The sequence below is a fragment of the Bombus impatiens genome, unplaced genomic scaffold (assembly GCF_000188095.3).
Source record: "Bombus impatiens unplaced genomic scaffold, BIMP_2.2 scf_0362, whole genome shotgun sequence".
In the NCBI taxonomy this organism is placed as follows: Eukaryota; Metazoa; Arthropoda; class Insecta; order Hymenoptera; family Apidae; genus Bombus; species Bombus impatiens.
Window position 1 is genome coordinate 116296 of NT_176781.1, and position 23879 is coordinate 140174.

General features: G+C 35.9%; 3 protein-coding genes and 1 long non-coding RNA gene across 13 annotated transcripts in view; 2 read left to right on the plus strand and 2 right to left on the minus strand.

The window, feature by feature from the left end:
- LOC100744022 (dihydropyrimidinase) overlaps positions 1 to 8231 on the plus strand; it is a 25165-nt gene extending 16934 nt beyond the window's left edge. For 3 of the 5 annotated variants that reach the window (XM_024367840.2, XM_033320862.1, XM_024367841.2), the window contains 4 exons: positions 200 to 355; positions 483 to 753; positions 830 to 905; positions 1149 to 2407. In XM_024367840.2, coding sequence (XP_024223608.1) covers positions 200 to 355; positions 483 to 753; positions 830 to 905; positions 1149 to 1191 — 546 coding nt within the window. In that variant the 3' untranslated portion in view covers positions 1192 to 2407. Of the gene's footprint in view, positions 1 to 199; positions 356 to 482; positions 754 to 829; positions 2408 to 5499 lie in introns of those variants that run through there. The other 2 variants (XM_033320861.1, XM_003489719.4) reach the window with 2 other exon arrangements.
- LOC100744369 (epidermal growth factor receptor kinase substrate 8) lies at positions 3024 to 21756 on the minus strand. 3 transcript variants are annotated; one of them, XM_012385977.3, is made up of 10 exons: positions 21626 to 21756; positions 11508 to 11581; positions 10894 to 11129; positions 10354 to 10693; positions 9001 to 10217; positions 8610 to 8727; positions 5100 to 5423; positions 4851 to 5019; positions 4579 to 4714; positions 3024 to 4510 (listed from the first exon to the last, which is right to left on the minus strand). In XM_012385977.3, the coding sequence occupies exons 2-10, from the start codon at positions 11551 to 11553 to the stop codon at positions 4442 to 4444; spliced, it is 2655 nt and encodes an 884-aa protein (XP_012241400.1). In that variant the 5' UTR covers positions 11554 to 11581; positions 21626 to 21756; the 3' UTR covers positions 3024 to 4441. The 3 variants fall into 3 exon arrangements, with proteins under 3 accessions (XP_012241400.1, XP_003489769.1, XP_012241399.1); XM_003489721.4 differs by having other exon boundaries at positions 5082 to 5423; XM_012385976.3 differs by having other exon boundaries at positions 4442 to 4510; positions 5082 to 5423; positions 21481 to 21756.
- On the plus strand, positions 14434 to 21565 carry LOC105680814. The gene is made up of 4 exons (XR_002946754.2): positions 14434 to 15040; positions 15586 to 15830; positions 16078 to 18726; positions 18846 to 21565. It is a non-coding gene; the product is annotated as an uncharacterized LOC105680814 (long non-coding RNA).
- Positions 21757 to 22443: 687 nt separating the features above from the next.
- Positions 22444 to 23466, minus strand: LOC100744613 (cytochrome b-c1 complex subunit 8). 4 transcript variants are annotated; one of them, XM_012385968.3, is made up of 3 exons: positions 23359 to 23466; positions 22980 to 23138; positions 22444 to 22813 (listed from the first exon to the last, which is right to left on the minus strand). In XM_012385968.3, the coding sequence occupies exons 2-3, from the start codon at positions 23131 to 23133 to the stop codon at positions 22719 to 22721; spliced, it is 249 nt and encodes an 82-aa protein (XP_012241391.1). In that variant the 5' UTR covers positions 23134 to 23138; positions 23359 to 23466; the 3' UTR covers positions 22444 to 22718. The 4 variants fall into 4 exon arrangements, with proteins under 4 accessions (XP_012241391.1, XP_033176755.1, XP_012241393.1 ...); XM_033320864.1 differs by having other exon boundaries at positions 23378 to 23454; XM_012385970.3 differs by having other exon boundaries at positions 23374 to 23439.
- Between the last annotated feature and the right edge of the window lie 413 nt (positions 23467 to 23879).

A 23879-nucleotide genomic window follows, 5' to 3' on the forward strand; every position in this document is an offset into this window, starting at 1 on the left:
AATATCGAGAGCACGCGCCCTAGAATTTATTTTCCATTTGTCTTGTCAACCTATGTTCCGCAGGAAGTTCAATCAAGCTGGTATCGTTAAGAGCGATAAAGATAAAATATGATTAACCCCTATTGCTATCGAATTGCCGTTACCTAGGTACTTTCGTTTCTTTCGCGAAGACACTGAATTCAATTTTACTCTATTCCAGGGTATGGAAGTTCACGGAATACCGGAATACGTTATAGTGGAAGGCCGTGTCTGCGTGGACGAGTGCGAACTAAAGGCTGTTCATGGATTTGGAAAGTTTGTCGAGACGCCAAGCCACGTTGATTATGTATACAGTATGATAGAAGACAGAGAAAAGGTGCGCCTCTCTTTTTATGGTTAATTCGTATGTAAACGTGGAACGTTACAAAGCACAAAAGCAAACAGCTATTTCTAACGACCTACAAATCAATTTCAATTACCGTTCCGGGATCTTATTTACACAGAGACCACGCGGAGTGGCACGAAGCGAAGCCGAAGCGAAAAAGTACGCCGAGGAGGATGCCGCGATCGCGAAGGCCAAAGAGGAAGCAAGAAAGGCCGCAGCACTCGCGAAGAATCATCAAACGAATGGTACTTACGAGAGTCCGAAACCGAAGATTTCAATGCCTGATTGCATGCCGACACTGCCAGACTCTGCGGTGGTTACACCATCGTCGAAAGGCCCGCGACTAGAGGGACAAAGAAATTTGCAAGACTCTACTTTCTCCATCAGCGGTAAGTAGCCAATAGAGAAAAGAATTTGTTTCTTTTGAGGAAGAGAATCGGTACTGAAAAAGTTGTATGTTCGCAGAGGACGTCGAGGAAGCAAGAAGAGCTTGTATCCGCGTGAATAATCCACCCGGTGGTCGCAGTGCAGGAGGTTTTTGGTAATTTATGAAAGACAGAATCTAAAGGTCTGCTTTGCATATAGGGATCTTTCCTTACAGAGAAAATAGGAACGAAATCCTTCTCTCGTCATCTTTCTTTTATTCGTGCATACAAAAACAGCCACTCCATTTTTCTTATTTTTACGTGACTGTTCTCTATCAGCCCGCTTTCAGGTTCGCTATTCACTCAATTATTAACGATAAGTTTCGTTTTCAATTGATATACGTTCCCAATCGATTAAGGTCTGTTCCATCAAAGGAGGACTTGGATGCCACCGGTCAGTAGAGCGTACGTTCGTATTTTCATCTATCACACTATTTTTCGCTTCACTATCGCTTCATTGCCCGCTCTCTGTGTACCGTACGCTTCATTCTTTGACCTTGGAACGTTCACGCGTTTTCGTCACTCGCACTTATCTCGCATCGTCGACTTTACCCTTCGTGCAATAGATATATGTATCTGTTGAGTATCTAGCAGATTAAAGGTTTATTTTACCGTTCTTCTTGGACACTCTCTTTGAGTTCTGCAAACTCATCTCGTTTGTTTGTATAATATGTTGTTTTATTATATACTATAAGGAATAACGGAATTACGTACGGGTATCAATGTGGTTTAATTTTCATATGTATACTTTATATATTTATGTTTTTTCTACAGTGAAACTATAAGTAAGGAGTTACTTACTGCTTTTCTAGATATTTTGAAAAACAAATAAAAAAGATGTAAAGATTTTTTTTAAATGTACGTATTTCTGTTGATTCTAAGGTCAAGCTGATATGCAAATTATTTATTGCATAATTGTATTACTCCAAAACAATATTCGCATCTGTAATGTAATATTTAAAGTCATTTTACATGATCGAAAATACCCTACATATTTGGTAAAACTTAATAATTACAGTCGATCATTAACGAACGATTATTGGTCACCGAACATAATTCGTACATTTCACTGTTGTTGAAATCAGTTGTTATTGTAACTTTGTTTCCGTATCGTCTAATAAGTTATATAACACCGGTATACATTGATCATCATCGGTTTCATCACTGATATCATACGATGACGTAAACATCATTATATGCTCGGTGTACATATTACAAAAAAAATGTTGTTTCGCTCTCATTTAATCGAGGTTCACTACTGGCATGCAACTGTTTTACGGGCATAATGTTAATATTATATATTTTATATGCTATCATTAACCGTAGAATCGAACACCGTACCATTAATTTTAAGTCAATCCTCGATTAAACAATAATTGTTTTGTTTCTCTATCACAATCTAGCGTTACGTTTCGGTTAATTATATTGTTAATTGTAATGAGTGTAAATATTAAAGTAATCCTTAGTTTAACAATTCGAGGAACTTGGAAGATTGTTATTTTGCAAAGGATTAAGTAATCGTGTTATAAACTATATATGCGAAGTTACATTTGAATGTTCGTCAGATATTGATATGTAATTTAATTATCATATAAAAGGATGAAGTCTGTAAGTTGGAACAAATGGTTGAGAAATGAAAAACGAGGAATCTTTTGAATAATTTTCACTATATTTTTACCATAGTTGTAGAATATTTGCGAGTTTAGAATAGTTCAAACGATAAAGTGATCTTGAAACTTACGATAATATTGAAACAAGTAACGTAATTAAATATTTGGCATTAGGAGTTTTTCCTGTTTCGATGATACAGAGTAGCATTTCTCTGCTTCAAAAATGTACAAACTTTTGAAAATTTACCAAAACGAAGAAAATTTCAGCGTTTAACAACGATAAGCTTGTAATAATATTATATTAACTGAAATACGCACAAATTCATAAATAGATCACGCAGACAAAGACGCTAAAGATCACAAATTAACAACATTGTGCCGGAAGGAAGACGTTAATGTGATGTATTTGACAAGAACGCACACTTGTTCGCTTACATTGATTGCTGTTACAAAATTTTACATGAAAAGATATATTTACAAAGTCACTTAGTACTATTTGATTTAATTAGTCGAGTCGCATGTTGCGTGGAAAAAGAATGTTTTTTCAATACTTTAATAACATAAATCCTACATTCCGATTTTTAACACGTTGCAAGGATTACCCATTTCTTTTTTAAAGAAAACTCTGTCAATGAAATAATGTATCCGATGATACTTTTATTAAATCCTTAAGACACGTACGTCTACGAAAGTAAAGTTAACGATAATGATTTTAACAATAATAATAACATTAAGGGTAAATGATACTAAACAGTAATAATCGTCGCATAATAAATATTCATTACGTAATTATTATCGTATAAGGTGGATAAACTCGAAACTTTACGAGCGTAAGAGGCTTGTCTGAGCTACTCGTAAATGACCAAAATGTTTGGTACTATCGTAGCACTTACAGAAAACGCGAATAACGTTGTGACGCATTTTTAGAACGAGACTTAGATCGCATTTAAGAACAAGATGTCTGAGAGTTTTTCAACGTAGATTTTGTATCGAAATTTCAGGAACGTTTTTAAGAGTTTCTACATACACGCGTAGAGTCTGTGTAATAAGTTGTTAGGGATCACGGAAAGCAACATGCTTCGTTATATTTTGAAATAATTTATGGTAGTAATCTTATAGGCGATACGTTGCAATTATTTTACCGAAATAATTCTATTACGAAAACGTTTCCCTAGATCCATTGTTTTGTCTTCTAACGATAATTATATAGCTGGACGTATTTGATTATATAAGACTGCTTGGAGCTTGATTAACCAGAAAATGATTTCACTTTGTTCAACGTATCATACGATTTAATGAAAAGCATTGTCTCCGTTTCTTTTTATAGCCTGTAGACTATTAACGTTCATTAAGTCTTAACACCGTTATTGTGCATGTTGCGTTCGTTCAATAGCAATCATTTCTATTTCTTTGTAAAAAGTTTTACATTGACGCATTCGATAGGTGCATTACTGTATTCCATTTGCTAATATAAAAGTTTGTACGGGAATTTATTATTTAAATGACAAATATTGTGAGGGCTTTATAACAGATTTACCTTTATAAAAATATAATTATCAATGTGTTCACGTTGCGTGACCTCGAGTCGAGTATTCGAAAGAAGTGTATAGTTTATCGATATAATGAATGATACAGCTAGAGTACCTATTTATGTCTGTTACAATGTATGTGATCGCTTGAAATAAAGACTTGACATCAATATTGAACTGATGTTTCTAATTTTCTACTAATAACACTCGTCGTGGAAATATCACGTTGTTACTTGGAGAATGATGTTTCTTACGGATATTGACAAACATTGCCTGTTGTCATTAATGGTATATATGTATCAACGTATTGTAGAAAATGGAATAAAGAATCTCAGTTAAATATTTGATTTGTAAAAATGCCTAAGTACATATTTACCGGTGTATGTGATATTGCTCATAATTCATTTTGCTTCATAATTTCTTGATGTATGTGTGTGATTTTAAATACATACAATTGGAAGATATGTACAATTCTTATTGTATATTTCTGTGGAGTATTTGGCGGTGAATGTTTCATTGTTCTTCAACTTTATGTCGAGCTTTCTCCAATATTTGTTTTAATTCTGACATCCGAGGATGCTTCTACAAATGTAAAAAAGTTAAATTGCCGCATTTAAAATCTGCAAGTTTTATTTTTGACATTTACTCACCTCGCTTTCAGTTCGTGCAGCTAAAATTTGACCATAGAGTTTGCTACCTTCTGCAATACCGCAATACTGTTCCAGTTGTCGTTTAGTTAATTCGAATACCTCCAAACCAGTCATATCTTTTAGCTGTTTACAAGTTCTGAAAAAATTAAGCATTTTTCAATTTCTTAAATCGTCAAATATTCAAATATTAAATTTTCTTATTAATTGTATTCTGGGCTTGCGTAAGGAAACATTCTTTGTACGTGATAACTAATAACCCAACTGTATCATACTTTTCTGAAAATCCTTTGGCTGTCAGCCAATACTGTACTTCTCGAGGGGTGGAATATTTGTCCAAGGCAGGTTCGCGATTCATACTATCGTTATAATGCTCCTTCTTCTCACGGAATATCATTAACACTTGTCTCAGTTCCTGTTGCATTTCCTTCTCGGTTTTCTTTCCTTGAAAAGCAAACACATCAGGTATTAAACAGTTTTGTGCGTTGTAAAAATGTGTATATTACCGCTAATTGAATGATTACTCTTCAATGTAACAGACGACATGGTCGAAGTTGTCGAAGAAGTGGATAACTCATTCTCTAGAGGAGGCGGTGGAGGTGGCGGTGGTACAAAAGGTGTTACCAATGTCGATGGTGTTGTTGGTGTTTCCGGCACAATTTCATCGTTCGCATACGGAGGTGGTGGGTGAATTTCAACCACCTGCGTCAATTCGTTGGACTTTGGTTTCTTATCTCTGATTTCCGGTCTATCGATAGGCGATTCCTTTTTATCATCATTAGTTTCATAATCAATGGCGAATGACACTTTATTGCTACCGATGGACTTCGTCTCTTCGCTAGATTCATCTGAAATTTAATTAGCACGCATAATACTATTAATAATCGATAAGATAAAATAATATTTAAATACTTAATTTCACAGACGTTAAAACGACTAAACCCACTTACCCCAACATTCCTGGAGCACAATATCACTAAACACTTTTTCAATGGACGATCACATTAAGAAGCACAGTTTAAGCAAACGCAACGGGGCCACAGTAAAGATACCGGCGTAAGACGTAATGAGAGAAAAGTAACAGATACGATACTTTGTTTCTCAACCAAATAAATACTATACTACTATCAACTAAGTGTTATACGCATAAAAACAAGTACTATCTGTAACCGAGTATATTTATTAATCAAGTGATGTACATAAATTACAGTGCAACAAAATATTGGACGGATCGTAATCCCCATTCCGTGGACACAAAACAAATTAAAAAGTTAAGAAAAAAAAAAAAAAAAAGAAAGAAAAGAAAAGATTTCACTCGTTCGAAGAGCGAATAGAAAATGTAGATTACGTGATCGTGCATCGTATTTTTAATTATTAATTGCAAAGTGTCCCTCGTGGAAGAATTTTCACGGTTCGTAGAGATTGCTCGCACGATGGTCGATCGTTGCTACACGATTAGAATAGTATCCTAAACAGATTGAAGGTGCGAAGAAGAATTTCAAGATCTAATTTGCAAGTATCGTTGAACATGTTTCCCTCTGTGATATCGTTTCTCGCGTATAACATTTTTAGGTCGACTAGTTAACATCGTATCGTCGAGAACGGCTCTACCATTGATTTCTGCGTATAAATAATCTTTTCGCTCGAGAATAAATCGATAATTACGCATAATTGTCTCTATACCAGGATGTTACTACGAAACTTTAGGACAATGAGAAAGCAACGTTCTAGCGTTCGTCGTTATACGCACGCTTTGCCTCGCGTCTTTCACTTTCTCTTTAATCATTGCCACGCTGGAAGATTAATTTCAACGAGCAAATTGCAAGAGCCAATGTCGAGCTACCGTACCAAGTTCGTGGCTATACAATTTTCGACCAATCGAGCGTCTGAACGTCGCGTGTGCAATTATTAGAGATAATGGAATATCAATGTATTAATCGACGAAACAAATATCATTTCTTTTTTTTTTTTTTTTAATGAATCTGGAAGAGTAGCTCGACTTTCGCAAGCGAGGAAGCTTAAAGTTCGACGCGAACAAACGATGCGATATTGTTGCGATTTCACAGTAACGATAACAGTGCTATTCAATATTCACAACATTCTCTACATTGTCTTTTCTTCGCATTTTCGTAAATATAAAAATTCCGAAATACGAAACATCGGATAAATATGCAAAATTTGTGAATGCGAAATTTGCTACAATGCTTAGTGTCGTCACCGCAATATCGCAACGATGCTCCGTTATTCATCTGTTTAAAACTATAATAGAGTATGATCAATGTGCAAAATCGCAACAACGTGTCGTACAGCTGGTCCGCGCCGAGCTCGAGATGTTTCTCGAAATATTATAAATCAGTAGCCGCAGAATTTCTCCGCATCCACGTTATAGAGGTATAGATAACAGAAAATAAGCTACGTTCTCTCCTCTCATTCTCTGATCGTACAGGTAATTTTGATCGTCATCGTACGTAGAGCTCGGTTCGATCTTCCAGTCTTATCTTACGATTCGTAGGAGGGGAATCGCAAAAATCCAACGATTCTTCTGCCTCGGCGTTACCCTTCGCGTATTTGTACAAGCTTATTCACACTGATGCATACAGACACATGTGACGTCACGTACAAGCATCGAGAGAAAGATTTGTGTCGATGATTAAAGCCATTGATAAAGGAAGAAGTAAGTCAGAACATTGACGAATGTAAGTACACTTACTCGACGTCGCTTCGACTCGACGTGAGAAACAAGAGCAACGTTTTCTATTGTTCCAAGAGGAATTTTATCAACAGCTTTAATTTACGATTAGCTACATACAAGCTTTTGTTTTGTCATAGTGAAGCCGAATATCTAATAATAATGGACGGACACAGTGACTTCACCACGATCTCTTCAGCGGAGACGCACGAAAATTGCATTCGAAATTTTCACCAGTTTTTCTAACCAGTCCACTTGACTCGACGCCTTTACGTTACAACGTATTTTTTTTTTTCTTTTTCTAACAATGAAACTATACATATTATCCTTTGTTCTGTTAAGTACGTGTATAATATTATATACTAAGATTTGGTTAGTCGATAAATATAAAAAATATGGTATCGTCCCTACGGTCACTATAAAAGAAAAAGGTACGGTATTAAAATAAGATCGAACACTTCCAATGGACTGTAGTAAAATGTCAGATGATGTTGAGATTTTGCTATACAACGAGATTTGTATAACGACGTCGGTTATTATGTTTTTAACAAACGTGGAAGATGAAAGTCGTGTGTAACTTGCTTATAAAATATCGAATAATTTTGTTCGTATATTATAAAATATGTTCCATCCTATTACGTTCACTGCAATTCTATTTTTGATTGCAAACTTGTATTGTATTGTATCTGATAAAATCATCGTCTTATCTTAGGGCTTTAGGGGGGAGAAAGAAAAGAAGCAGCATTTGATGCATCGATATAAATTATAAAAGAAATTCTAGAAGAAAACTTTGGATAAGAGATCGAAGAAATTGAACGACAAAACCAACAAATACAATTTCTCCAATTACCTTGTCCCTATTGCGATAACGATAGTTGATAATTCGACCTAGATATTGCTCACATATACCTCTTTATATATTTATATGATATATACAAATAGAAAAAACACGGTATTGACAAAAAAAGAAAAAGATTGGAAACCATAGAACGCTTACAAGAACAGAACGTACAACTTGTACAGCAATTTAAGGCACAACATAAACGCTGTGGCGCTAATATATTCGTTGAATTATTGATCATTTCCAACATAGCATGCTTTATCTTGCGGCTGAAACTATCGAGAAATAAGCCTTCGATAGCTTGAACCACAGGAACCCAAGCCGTGAAAGTCTCAAGCACTTTAGCTGCATACTGCTTGGGTGGTCTAGCGTGGTAAGTCTCCTGATATCGACGACCACAGCTTAAAGTTATCCTATCGATTCGATTTCTCTCCGATCCCTCAAGCAATGGACAAAATTACACGACTCTGAGTCACTAAATAGCTTAAAAGTACCGGAATTCACCTTTTTTCCCGAGTCTCTCTTTTCTCACCCAATCTGCGGGTGCAGGCGGTGGGATCGCGTGTGTTCGATGGGTGGCTTCTGGTCCTGGACTAGTGCTGGTCCTTTCGATTTCGGAATCCTGAAATTTAAAAGTAACTTTTATCGTAGAACGATATCTTGACTAAGATAATCTATCACTTATTGAATCTTGGTTAAGGTATTATATTATATATACATATGTTACTTGTTGATTTATATATAATTATCAGAAAGCAATTCTATGATAATTATAATGATCACGGGCAGTGACATAGTTTCGTAACGGTAATTATTCTTTCTGTAATCAAGCTTTCACAACCATTCCCGTGTAATTGCTTTTCCTTAAGGATATAGAAGCCAGAATGTCTCTCACCTCGTAATTATAGCCGTGCCCCTGTCGCGGGTATCGGCTCGTGTACAAAGGATTGTTGAAGACGTCGTTATCGTTAGAATGAGATGGATTGTGAGGCGTGACGATGGTGTGAGGCACGTGCGCGACCTGCCCTCTCGAATTCCTCGCCTTCCACCATTTCCTGCTATCGTCGAGGATCTCCAGGTATTCGCCTCTGACAACGGTCAACTCCTTATCATTGTTCGCCGTCCTCGGATAGGTAACCTGTACGATCTTCGCGTGTCTGGCTACCAGATCGTCTAACCAAGCTTCCTGAGCCCTTTCCATACCGGCGGCTCTCGGTGTTCTTTCGATCGAGTCCACGGATATATCGCTGTGCGCTCTCGTTTGATCGACTACTCTTTCTTCTCTACCATACAACTCCGAGGCAGTCCCGTAATTTCTATCAAAGTACTCGTTACCAGCACGCTCTTCTCTACTCTCGTACTCTAAGTAATCGCTGCTATAATGAGACTCGTCCACTTCTCGGTGGTTATAGTACGGATCGTTTTGTTGTTCAGGGAGCTCGTCCCTCTTTTGTTTGTCAGCGTTTAACAAGGAAGCCAGATGATCGTGGTCTCTATCCTCTGGTATCGGATACTCCGGGGACCAACCGTCCATAAATATAGGATGATACGGGGGAACGTGACCTTTCCATTGATCGCGTGGTATTAACCACGTGTCGCCCAGTGAATGCCAAAGCTCTGTTTCTTTACTGGTGACACAATTGATCAATAAGTTAACCGCTTCCCTAGTCAATAACGGCGATACCACTTTGCTCGGCAAGTTCGGATCGTAATTAGTATCGTGAGACGCGTCCACGATCAAAGCCAGTGGCGTAAAGAGAAAGTGTACCAGTTCAGGAGCGTTAGGGTCGTGAATGTGAGCCTTCAGTTTGGCTAGCAAGTTGAACGACAGCTTAAACTTTTGGAATATATCGATAAATTCCATCTCCGGAGGTGGTTTCGCCCTCATTGTTAGCATCCCATCGCCCAGATTTCTCTTCTTCGACTTCCGATTGCGCCTTCGACGTTCCAACTCTTTGGAAGCAGCCGCTGCGTGTTGCAGACGCGCGATAAATTTCTCAATGTCGTCGAAACAATGGTTCAGAATGGTTACGTCGCGTTCGTATTTCTCAGAGGACGTCGAGGATACCTCGTCGTTGTTCTCCTCGCGAGATATATCGTTTTGACCGTCGGCTGTAATGCAGAATTAAATTACTCCATTTTTATATGCGTCTATACGCTTCATGAAATATTCAAGAAAGTAAGTAGACAAAAATAAGAAACAAGCAGAAGGAAGGAAAAAAGAAGGAGAAGAAACGAAAGAACCTACCATTGTTGGCGTTAAAGGCAGATACTTGTTCTCGGACGTTAACCCCGTTTAAGGGTGGTTCTGGCGGTGGTAAAGTAGGAGGCGGTGGTATACGACCTCTCGGTCCCCTTGGCGAACCACCGGGTACCAGTTTACCCATTTGTAGCATCTTTAGATCCTCGACGAGATCCTGGGCCGAGACGCTTTGACACTGGAATATATGCATTTCTGCCCGTTGACCGGAACCACTGTCATCCGCCACTGTGAAGACGAGAATGTTGTTATACATCTCCATAGGGTCCCTCGACGTGAACGCGGTCGGTTCCTGTATCAACGAGGCTGGGAATCGCTCCATGACGGCCTGCATACGAATTTATCAACGATGCATTAAGTGAAATTGCCTCGAGACTCGTAACGTAAAGTAATTTCACAAATGTTCCACTTCGTATTTGATCGTTCGCCTACGGTAACTACACAAGCTAGTTACTATACGGTTCTTTTCTCTTTTCACTGGAAAAATCAGTGGAGAATTTCTCTGTGTGTCTGAAGAGGAATCTTTACCCCCGTCTCGTTGTCCATGATCAGCACCCAGTTTCGTTCCAGACGGAGCTGCATCTTTTGACTCCAGATGCCGTTACTCTTCTCCAACTGCAAAAGTCGCCGCATACCGTCCGCTGGATAAACAATACCGGTTTCCTTCGTGACCGTGAACGTGGCCAAATGCTCCATCATGTACGTCGGCTCGGAACTGCTCACGCGGCCACCCGATGTGCTCGATGGACCACTCGACCCTCCATCTGATGTATCATTGTTAATTCGTTTAATAACTGTTTCGATTATCATTCGAGTGCTTCGATTAATTTAATAACAAACTACTGCTATTTAACTGTGACAAACAAGAAACATATATATATAGAGAGAGCTTCAACGATCATTGTAAAACGATACACTGATGAGTAATACCGTAGATTACCTATGCAAATTCATACTTTTGAAATGAAATGGAGAAGATGGAGCCGAGATATACTCTGCCTATTAAATATTATAACAAGTACTATATTTCCTTATAAATAAATAAGTGCATGAAAATCCGCAATCTACTTGTTACAATAATTTGATCCTAGTTAAGTTTAACGATGGCAAGGAGAAGCAATCTAACATTATGTCACTATTACCTTTATTATAGGTGGAAGGACTGTGTCCACTGTTGTAGTACGGCATTGTGACCAGACAATCGTTTATCCTTTATCTGCAACAAACAACAAATATCCAAGTTGAAGAAATAGATACTCCACCATTATTTTATAAATTTAACAAAGTGCTATTTCCTATTCAAAAACTGTTGTTTTATTTGTTAATGATTTTCTTGTTAGAAAATTCACCGCATAATATAATGAGAATAACGATGTGACAGAAGTTTGTTAGGCGTACAGGTTTAATAACTTAATGATAGAGACGAGCGATACTCGCACGTCGCGTATCGTATCCGGCTACCGGGTCATGGGGACCATACTTGGCGGCACGAAAGCCTGCTTGTAACCAAAGTGAAATTCCAATGAGCCTAATTCGCTCGCCAGACATGTAGAGAATTCCTTTCGCGTGCCTTCCACTTATCGAACCTCAGCGTCCGGAGGTGAGATCCCGCGGACACAATGGGCCAATAAATATTATTCATCGACAAACACATTTGCAGAAACGAGTCTCCTCGCGAGTTGTGTGGCGCTAAGATGTACAGAAGGACGAAAATACCGCTGTGTACCCGAAAAGGAATTCCGGAATTCGAAAGACTTGGTAAATAAATAGAAAAAGATGCTTTAGTTTACTCAAGAAACTTTGATTTCTTTTAATCCCCTCTTTTATTATTTTTTTTCATGTTCAATTTGGATATCGCAAGTGTTTTGCTTTCTGTTCATTAACAAGCCATCCTGAATCACTTGGAATTTTCAGTTTATTCAAGAAACAAAATCAAATCCTTTTGATTTCTTCTTTTATCTTTCTCCTCATACAGGACACTGTAGAAATATTGCGAGTTACAATATCTGCTTTGCTTTTCCTTCATTAAAAAGTTATTCTGAATCGCGTGCAATTTTCACATTACTTTTTCCTATTTCAGTTTTGTAGAATGTATCGTTGCCCGGTATGAATGGGTTTTGTAGTCATTCAAGTTTCTAGCTCTATTTTGTATTCCTCGACAGGCGTTTCCTAACATTCCATTACCGTCCTGTAATAGATACTATATTATCCTCCACCGATTTTTCAAACGCGCTTCTATCGTACAACCTTCGTTTCTCGTTAATATTTTCCAAATGGATGAAATATCAGGAAAAATTGGTCGCCTCTGTGAAACATATGAAATGATATATTCTCTAAGTGGCACCAGGGCAAAGAGAGAAACTATGAAAACGGCTTGGTTTTTGCATAGTTATGCGCGAGGAATGTGAAATTCTGAATTTACTCCGAGAGAAACCTATTTGATTCGACGACGTTTTGTTAAACGAGTGTAAACGTCTCACGTCCATACGGGCGCAAACAGACGGTCTCAGCCAGGTGCTGGATAAAAGCTGTCGATGCGGGCTTGGCGGGCTATTTCGTTCGTAAAGGTCGTAAATTTGCAACGAGACGCGTCTACTTTTCAACAAAACGTCGTTCAAAGGGATTCGCATAACAACGTCGAATAATACAATATTTTCTTCGCCCATCGAACAGTCGGTCTAAAATAGGACAATGCCTGATAAAGGTGAAATGAAAAATAACGAGAAGATTTAATAGCTAAAGGACGTGAATGGTGTCTGGATAGAGGCCCTAAGGATCCTTCGGTTGCATACAATTCCTCGCTTGTCTTTTCGTATGCGGAGAAGGCGCTTGTCTTGGACCGGATGATTTATTCGAGGTAATCAGTAAGGACACTGAATTCTACAGATGCCTAGATCCCTAGACTAATACGTGATCGTGATTTATTGATGTTTTCCACTGTTACCTATATTTATCTATATCTTTAAGCTTCTTTAGATACTGAAATAATGTACCAAAGATAGGTAAGTCTACGATAGGAAACTACTAGAATGCACATATTAGGTGCGTGAATTAATTCAGTGTCTTTTTAAACGATATTCGTATAAAATTAATCAGCAAATAGCATCCTTTATGTAATTCATTTAAAATTATGTAAACAGAAATAACATCTGTTTAAAGCTACCATATAACAGATAACGAAATAATTCAATTTCATTTAGTAGAAATGAATTTATAAAACCACTGAAAATTAATATCTTCAAACGAAAGTATTTATAAAATGGATAAATATTCCCTTGCAAAAGAGAACTCAAAAAAATAAACTAACTGTATCTGAAAACAAGTCCAATCGAAAAATGAAATGTGCAGTTTCTCTTTGAACAGATTTCCAAAAACAGCAGTGGCCAAGCTGCTTTTAATTTACACATTTAACCAGATTTCCACGCTGAATCGTAACTAACAGTCATTTTCAAATGTTAAAACCAGTGAAGGAGGGATACTTGGATCGACAAGCGGCGATTGGTCGCGTTGTATATGTATCGAACGTATTTAAGAACAAGCGCGGTACGATCCCGGTCTTTCCGGTTTTTCTCTCTCCAGACGCAATGAAACTACGGTAAAAGCGGCGAGAACGTAATTAATATTCGAAATCTGAAACGTGGAAACGACGCTGGTTCCTGCCGGTGGATAAACGTTCGGTGAATGCTTTCACTATGCGTACCTACTACTGGGATTAGGCATGCTGGGAATCCACATAACGGAGAAGGCATTGTTACACGTTCGTATCAACTGTAACGATGCTGTTTCTAATCGCTAGAAATCAAGAATCTAGTCTTTAATAACATATTAAAAAAAAAAAAAACAAAAAGAAAAAGAAACCAACTTTTCCTCCTCATTTTGTTTCGTTCCGTTCCGTATCGTAATTCTTTCTAATTCAAACCGCCCACTGGTTTCTTACTTAACGTAATTTAAACGTTCCTCCATATCATTAAGGCCTAAACGGATATATAACATTTTAATATATGCGAAATTCTCGCGATTTAATCAGGAAGCCGGAAAACGAGTTCGAAACGTGGCCAGTTTGAGAACGAGGGCGTTTTGTTTCGCGGCCCAATTTCGCTTCAAACGTATATCATTTTACGTGTCGATGGATTTGGGTCGTAGAACTATATCGCGATCGGTTAATGGCGTTGCGTAACGCCAGACGAGATACGTGACTCGATAAAAATCGATTGTATCATCGACGGTGGGAACGTTCGTTTGGTTTCCTCAAGATCGAGAGCCCTGTTATAACCCTCTCTCTTGTACGTCTCTTTTTTATACTCCATCTTCGTTCCTCCCTTTTCCCGCGCCAGATTCATATATCTCTTTTCGCGCATGAACGAACTGACGGATCTGGTAAATAGAGTGTCTAAATAAGTTCCTAACTATCTTTGTTAGAAATGCAAAACAATCTTCTCGCGCGCGATTGTTACCATCATGATGAGTATACGTATATGAATAATAAGCTTGGTAAGGCGCAAGGTGATCCGATATATCGACGATTCGTGTTGATTATAGGTTAGGTTTAGAGCCCCGGAGCACGGGAACGATGGAGTAATTCGTTCCCTGGTCGAAGTCGTAACCGCGGTGTAGAGGTGTCGTAACAGCGACTTAATAACAGCTACGATGAAAAGGGAAGGGAAAAGGAAGGAAGGTGAGTGTGGGCTTCGTTTATATACCTCAGAATCGAAGTCGTGTACACAGTGATGAACAAAAGTATTGCCACAGACCAGATTTTTCTATAAAATACTGTATAAATCTGTAAAACAGAGAATTTTTAATGTAATATAATTTCCCAGTCTGAGGTTTAAGCAACTATACAATAAAAATAAGTAATAAAAGTCACATAATGGATTGTTCGCAATGGAACAATATTTCAATTCTAAAATTGTTTTGTAATCGATACATAATCAAAAGAATAATAATCTGGAAGCAACATAGGAATTGTAATCAAAACAGAAACCTCGTTATAACAGTATCTAAAGATTTTTCACAACCGTTTTAAGAATCGAAATCGATATCATAACTGGTTACAACTCTTAAAAATTAAACATTGCAAAAAATTAAATGGAGAATCATATTTTTTTACATAGAATTTCAAAAGAAACGCTAATTTGTGATAATACTTTCATTCGTCACCGAATATTGATGCATTTCGAGATTATGAGCTAAATTCATTAGTGACGCTCTGAATTCTAGATTTTTATCAGTTCTAACTCAAATTCGCTACTCTATATTTAACCGCGAGGAATATTCTAACGCTCTTTACAAAGCTCTTGAGAATTCATCGTGGTACTAAAACGAAGATAAATAGAATATAGGAACATACAATCGATATAAAATAATCTGAGGAACTATGCGGTAAAAAGTGGAATAAAAGCATTATCTATCGGAAACGTGGATTAGCGCCCTACATAAAATACATAGTCACTAAAATACTATATGTATGTATGTTATTTCATACTTTTATGAATATAGCTAAAGAAATGAGTTCTAAATAGAAATTTCATTTACTGATATAGAGTTTCACCTATCAAAGACTGTAATAAGTGCTTCATTTTATATATCTTTGCATATTAAGTATATTCATCATATAAAATGCATAAATAATACAATCTAATAATCGTGTAGTAATGTGTAAATAGATGCAATGTTTCAGAAAATATATCCAACGTCAATTTTTGATTTCAGTGTACTAGATAGGTTAGACTCCTAGATCATGAGCCCTCGAGCGTTGAAGCTAGTTGTCCGCTATTAAGGGCATAGAGGGCGCCAAAACATTGTATCGCCCGCGGCGCAAACTCTTGCTACATCATCTCATTAACACGGAAGAATTTAAGAAACGACGATGAATATTTACTTTCATTTTTTAAAAGTACCACACAGTAACAAGTCATTGTTCCTCTGTAATAAAAATGGCCGGTCGATAAAGCACTAATAATCGATGTAGGAGTCAAGTATTCACGGATCGAAGTGTAGTAGAAAGTGAAGTATTCCATCTACGATTCACACTCCGTTAACGATCGTTTGTCACGATCGAAGATAAAGACGGTAAGATTCCTACGGCGTTGGTTCCAATGAGAATCGTAGCCAATCGTATCCAATGAGAATTGATGGAAATGGAAACCCTTATCACGAGATGTCACCATCCCCTGCTAAGGTTTAAATTATGTAAATTCCCGGGAGTATCGGTCGTGGCCGATTGAATACGCAAAAAGAACACCGATCGAAGTACATATTCTTTTGGAATTCGATTATGTGTCAACACGATCGAAATATGTACGAACAGGAACATAAGAAAAGATAAAAGGAGCGTATTATAAGGCTTGGATGTCTACGATCTTGCGACAAGTATACAAGTATAATTGCTTATGGATGCGGACACGCCCTGAGAGAAAAATTCATCCGGGGAATGCGCTGAAGTAACCACGTCCTTGACCGTACTTGACGGAAACGGCATTCAACCTTCTGATGCCTTCTTCTCCGTCGTCCAAGATGGAATTCTACCGCGAGGCGGTTGTATTCCAGCTGAACACCGTGTTTGGAACTTTTATTTGATGACTACCTAAAGAAAATATCAGAAAGAAAATCGGGGAAGAACGTTGGAAGTTGTTAATTCCAAAAGTAGTGGAATTATTATTTCTTTTAAAACACTAATAACGCATTGTTCGAAAATAATAATAATTCTGGTTTTTATATTTCAAAATGACCTGAATATTTACGAAAGATAAGAAAACGATTGCCTATTTTAATACCATGCCGTCGAGTATCTAATCTATAAAATAGTTTTCAAGGATACTAGATATCCTAATAAATGATAAAATGATTTAAGCGCCAAGTTACACAGATCATATGTATTTATTTCATCTTTCCAGATTTTCATTGTAAGACTAAGAATCACCTTTGTAAATTTCCATGCTTCCTACAAAGTATAGAAGCAACACAGTTACATACGTGTAATGCAGGTAAATTACTCAAGAATATTATCCGCCTGACTTGAAAATGAGCATGCAGGATGGAACCTGATTCGCAGTGCGAAGTCTAAATGACACGGGAGAGAAACGGGAAATCTGACATTCTCGTTTTCTTCTCGCACAAGCTAGCACCTCGTTAACTGACCAAGATTTTGTTTCATTAACTGGCTATCGCCATCCTCGCCAATTAGGATACAAAAAAATTGGAATAGAAATAAAAAAAGCTTGGTTCTATGAAAAATTACGCAAAGTTAATTTACAAGGGCCGTATAATCATGGTACCGTGTGATTGATTTAAAAAATGGAGGAGGAATTTGACATTTTTAAAAGATTTATTTCGTCTGGATTAAAAATTTTGTGCTTTCCGCCTGGAGGCTTTCCTTCCTCTTCTTTTCGCGACAACGTAACGCAACATGCTCGTTAGATTGGGGTTCGAGTGCGCGAGAAAGGGGAGGAATTTATGCCGTCGTTAACGTAACGTTCCTTGGTGCAAGGTGGTTTACAAGCAACATCGTAAAATCCGCGTCTTCTCGATTTATCATAGCACGAGCAACAAACTGCTCGCATTCCCTTCATTCGCCAGTGCGTGGAATATCTCGTGGCGAAGGTTATTCACCCTTCTCGAGGGACTAAAATCACTCTAGATCCTCCGAGATAATGAGGTATATCGAATTGGTAATAAACAGTGGAAAAGGAGTATCTCGAGAGAATTTTTTCAATACATTTCCTTTACATTCTTTGTTACAATAATTTAGTATTTTATTATCCTCCAGTTTTTTTTATTAATTTCTTGTCGATTTATCAAAAAATAATTTTAAACATATAATGCCAATTGACCATTTTATCTGATTAATTGTCGAAGATATATTTCTAAGAAATTTCGAGTATTTCTATTCTTCTAATGTAAGTAAGATACAAGTACCAGACATGTTTGCTTATTTTATATACGTAGTATTAGTATATTTTACTCGCGTAACGCTTGTTTACTTTACATATACAATACCAGAGAGTCACTTTATGAAGTCAGTTTTAAAACTATTGAGTATGATGAAACCAAATAAAGAATCGATTAAAGTTTTTGAACGAAGGAGAAATAATATAAAATATAAAATAGATAGAATCTAATATAGATACTATAAAATATATACAATATAAAGGGACTAAACCATCGCTTTAGAACTTCTTACTAGGCTAATACGAGCATCATCCGGAATACATATTAAGAGAAGGCACAAAACACTTTATTAGATAGTGAAGTATCCAGTATCTTAAAAGCTCTGACAAGGATTTTCAAAGACACATTCGATACAACCATTACTATTGTGCATTAACACTTAAGGTCTCAACAGTCAAGTCTCATACTAAGGTAAGATACCTGCTACACAACCTATAAAACCAGATCAAATTAGGTCGACTTAATAAAACCGTACTCTTTAATAGCAATACTTTTAATAGAGTCAATTACCACTTCTATTTCAACTATAGACTCAGCGATAGATTACCGAAGAAACAAACTAGAAACTATTAACGATGGACCATATTAATTACCTAAAATGCAATACGTAGATGAAAGTCGATACTCTAGATTCTGTTGCACAATAATTTATCAGCTAATATGTTAATGAATTGACAATTACAAGCTGCAAGTTAAACTTCTTTTTCGCAACTTTGCATTTATATTGATCTTTATACGCATATGGGATAGTAGAATGCACATAATATATAAAGATACGTATATACAAATATCCAAAGTGGATAAAACAATTCTGAGATATAATAAAAAAATAAATTTGCAGAAATATCCACTAGTTTACTGATAACGTGTAACTTGTGATTTGTGATATCTCATTAATAATATTAAGTTAATTGTGCAAGACTTGGTACCAGTCGAGGGCCAAAACTTTCAAGAAAATAACAATTTGTGGAGGTACGACACGTAAATGCCTGTTGAAAGTAAACATATCGCGGACATACGGCGGTATGAGCACTGAAAAAGTGGAAAGAAAGTTGCCAATGCGCCTCGCATACCTACTGATCTGCCGGTTGCGAACAAGTTTCGCAGTGAATGGACCGAGCGAATGAACTTTTCACTCACTTGCATCCATGGTCGGGATTAATCTCGATTAATCGAAACATCTTGATTAACTCAGTGATACCTGGTCGATAAATAAGTATTTTCGTCGCTTCTATCGCGAACAGATTATGTACTTCCGTGAACCATTGCTTTGTCACAGTGGTGCCGATCCGTCAATGATACATACGCGTTATCGAGATTTTAGGATAATTTTCGAACATTTTACTGCGGCTTTCTAAATCGAACGCAATTAATGCTTATCGATATTACAATGGGTAATAACATTATTTTCAAAACATGCTCGATGTTTCGGCGTTCCTTGAATTCGTCGGGCAACGTCATGCAAAAGTCGCTACTTTATATTTGTTCGTGTGTATTTCGTAACTGAAGAATGAAATTATTCGTAAACGATCATATACAAGTCACGCACAAAAAGTAGAAATTAAATTTGTTTTACGGAGATGTCATCGATTATCAAATTGTGCATATTTATACAAATTCATATTGTTACGAATATAGATCAACAATAGTTTTACATAGTAAATATTACAAAGTTATCTCATACAGTGGCTACGAAAAGTATTGACTTCGAGACATTTATGTAAAACTAGTATTATTTATGCTTGATATGTGTGGTAAACGCGTGAATGGCAAAAACTATATGAATCTATCCCCTTTTTTCTCAGGGTATCGAAGGTCGTTCGATGCAATATCGATGCACGCGGAGTACGATAAATATTTGCAATTTATGTCACGACGGTCATAATCAGTATACGTAGGTATTTCGTAGGCGTGAATTACAGGTGATTGCCGTGCAGTCACAGTTTACCGTAAACATCTTCGATGCTTTGAGCGTGTCGTTAAGGGATTAGAATAATCTGAACGTTTCATTGGAATTTTATGTTCTTTTTCGCATATTTCTGTATATATTTAATTATTTATAGTTACACCAATTATGTTTCATCTTTATTATACCTTATAAAGGAGAAGAGAATGTAAATTACGTATTCACGTTGTTAGCGGATAAAAGATAAGTACCGTAAAAACTTACGAAATAACCCGTGTAATTGCATTTGTACATCAACTATCCAGCCAATAAGAAATTTTAGGAATTTTCGCAAGACATGCGATTTAACATGAACACAATCTTATTAAGAACAATAGTATTCAAAATTCGAAAACATTAACAAGTCTAACGAAAATGTCTCCTTATAAAACGGTGAAAAAATGTTTGCTATTCTTTCATTTTTATAATCATTGATCCCATTGTTTACACTTTTTAACAAAAACGCAGGATATATTATTTTATCAAAAATATATAAAAAATGTTAGTGAAAAAAATAAGAAAGAAATGAAGTTCCAAAACAATGAATCATTGCGATTCATCGTTAACGCAATGCTGATAACGCGACAAAAATGTTCACTACTATTTACCATTACATACAATGCATACTTATATATATAAAAATTATGCACGGAGAATCAAAATCTTATTACTCTATAATATTTGCATAGTTAATATCGCGAGAAAATCGTACGCTATATTTTTATGATGACTTCAAAGTGTCATTTGCATAAAAATTTTTTCAGAGCACGATAATCGGGACGCAAGATGAACTCGTCGTCTCGTGGCTTTGCATTGTTTACCGTACGATTGTGTTACGTTTCGATTTCCGATCAAGTATTCGATGGAAATAAAATTGCATCGAATCTTTCCCCGTAAGTGCGTATTACCGAGTACATCGACCGCACATCTTTCTCATAAAGGAGGAAAGATAATAAAGTACATCCGGTTAAAATACAAACATGTGTCAATTAATGGAATTCGATTGCATGTTGTCGCGATAGTAAGATTTTTCTTATTGAAGTCCGTTACCGTGACCAGGCACGAAGTATGTATATATAGATATATATGGTCGACTGCTGATTATCATCGGAGACGTAGAGCAACAGGTGTGACCACGACAGACGATTCTTCGCGGGGAGAAATCCACGTCGGTGTACTCGGTACAATGACTCCACTCAAGAAATCATTTCCATAAATACCTTGACAGCAGCGTTTCACCGAGTCTGCTGAATTCCTCTATTCCGCAATTTGGGATCCGTACGGAACAACTCGGTAAAAAAAAAATCACAGCTCGCGCGACGTAAATGCGTACAAAAAACTGTTTCACACCGGTCTCTTACTTACCTATTTACAAAATGTTCACAATATGCACACACTAAAAGAGAAAAAAAGAAAGAGAAAAGAGAAGGAGGAGAAGCTTTTGGCAGAGAGCTACGTGCCGAACATGCTCGACTGGAAATACCTGAACGACTACCTGATTGCTCTTTGCCTGTTCGTTTCTTACCTGTTTTGCCCAGGTGCATTCCTAATGCGTGCTCTCTCATTGGTCGAATCGTAGCTATACAATATGGCGGTTAGATCTAACGGAATCAGATATTTTCAACACGATGGGGCAGGATATTGTAATTGAGATGTAATTGGCTGGTAGTAACGAGTAATTAATGTCCGTCGATGTTACGGTTCCCTAAATTGTATAGCGGAATAAAATAAAAATGAAAGTTATAAAACAGGGCTGCCAAAATGATAAAAAAAGAAACTAAAAAGAGATGGAAAATTTACGATTTAGTAAAAATATAATAACTTTAATAACAAGTAACAAATCCTTCATAATACTTATGCATTATGATTTCTTGAAATACATATATTTATATTACAATATATTGAAGTAAAATTGTATGCTTTAAAAACAAATTATTCAATAAAGGATATATATACATACTGGTATCTCTTACATTTTAGGTGATACTATAAAAATTCCAAAGAAATTTGCACAAGTAATGTTATGACGAAAGAAAATGAAAATTTCTCTCTAAAAGTAACATCATATCACGTCATGCAGACTAATATTAAGTATAAAACAAAACATAAATTAAAAGAAAACTATCAATAAATACAATATAAATATTTACTAAACATTACAATGATTTCAGGTAGTACACTTCATAACAATAAAATTATTTTATCCATACCAATTATTTATTGCATTAAATACAAATAAAATTTAGTAGAGGATATACACAATTAGATGCAATTCTATAGAGTATAACATTGTCGAAAAAAATTTCAACTGAATAAACTAAAATATACTTTTCTTTTCAAATATTTAATGAGTTTCATTTTAATGCTAACATTTTAGTCAAATTTCATTTAACATCAATGTTACATTTTACATTTAACCTATCAATTATAGCCATATCTACTTGTCAATATTGAAAGATTATGTATCATTTTCGTAATCTTTTGGATTTTTACGTTGTAGTTTATAATATTCAAAATTTGCCCATTCCATTAGTAGGTAAGTACAAAGAAAGGCTGAAACGTAATGTATAATATTTTAATAGATAGGTATATAATGCTAGCTGTAATATAAAAATGTGTTAAGTTATGCAACTATAATAATACGCTTCTACTGTTTTATTATTTAGAGAAGGACAAATTGAAAGTATTATTTTATTATTAATTAATAAAAAATACTTACGAGGTGTAATAAAAAAGAATTCTCCTCTACAGCGTTTTACAAATCGTGCAGTAGCCTCACGTATTCCAGCAAAAGGACTTTGTTCATATGGACTAAGACGGAAAAATGTAACACCAGTTACTTTTTCAAGTTCTCCAAACCTCTTTCCTCCCATTTTAACTGAATTCAAAAAACAATTATTTTAATATTGCAAAACATAAATGAATATAATAAACAAATATAACCAAGAAACAAAATAAGTAACATAAAAAATATTACAAATTTCATAAACATAATTTTTAGAAATAAACTTTACTTACTTTAATTACTTATTAAATACTAACAATCACTTATTAAATGTGAAAAATGAAGTTAATTATTTCAAAACTATATAACTTACGTAATAATGATATACCTACCGACTTGGAACGTTCCAATACGTGTGAATATCTGATTCTGACACCTCTGAAGTATATTCGCTAGATGGCATGTTTGTTATCTGTGTGTTAGGGCGCCAAATTTAAATTATGTGATTTGACATAAATTTGTATTAATATCAACACATTCAAATACTACAAATATTTATCTTAAAATTACATACTATGTAGTGGCAGTGGAAATTTATAAATGATTTTCCCATGAACAACTTATGTTTTAGAAATGATTAATTAATTTGATTATGTATTAAAAGTGAATAGCAGCGTTTCATAGGGAATTTTTGTTTTTATTTGTCATTTATTGTACTTATAACTTTAACGTGCGTTTTTCAAACGTTGTATTCAAATACAATGTTTCATTAAAAATACTAATATTTATCATGTTCTTATATGAATTCTTAAACGTCCTTCCTATGAACAAATAATTTTGATATATTTACATCTATGATCATAGTTTCATACATACAAAAATCGTAGGCGAAAA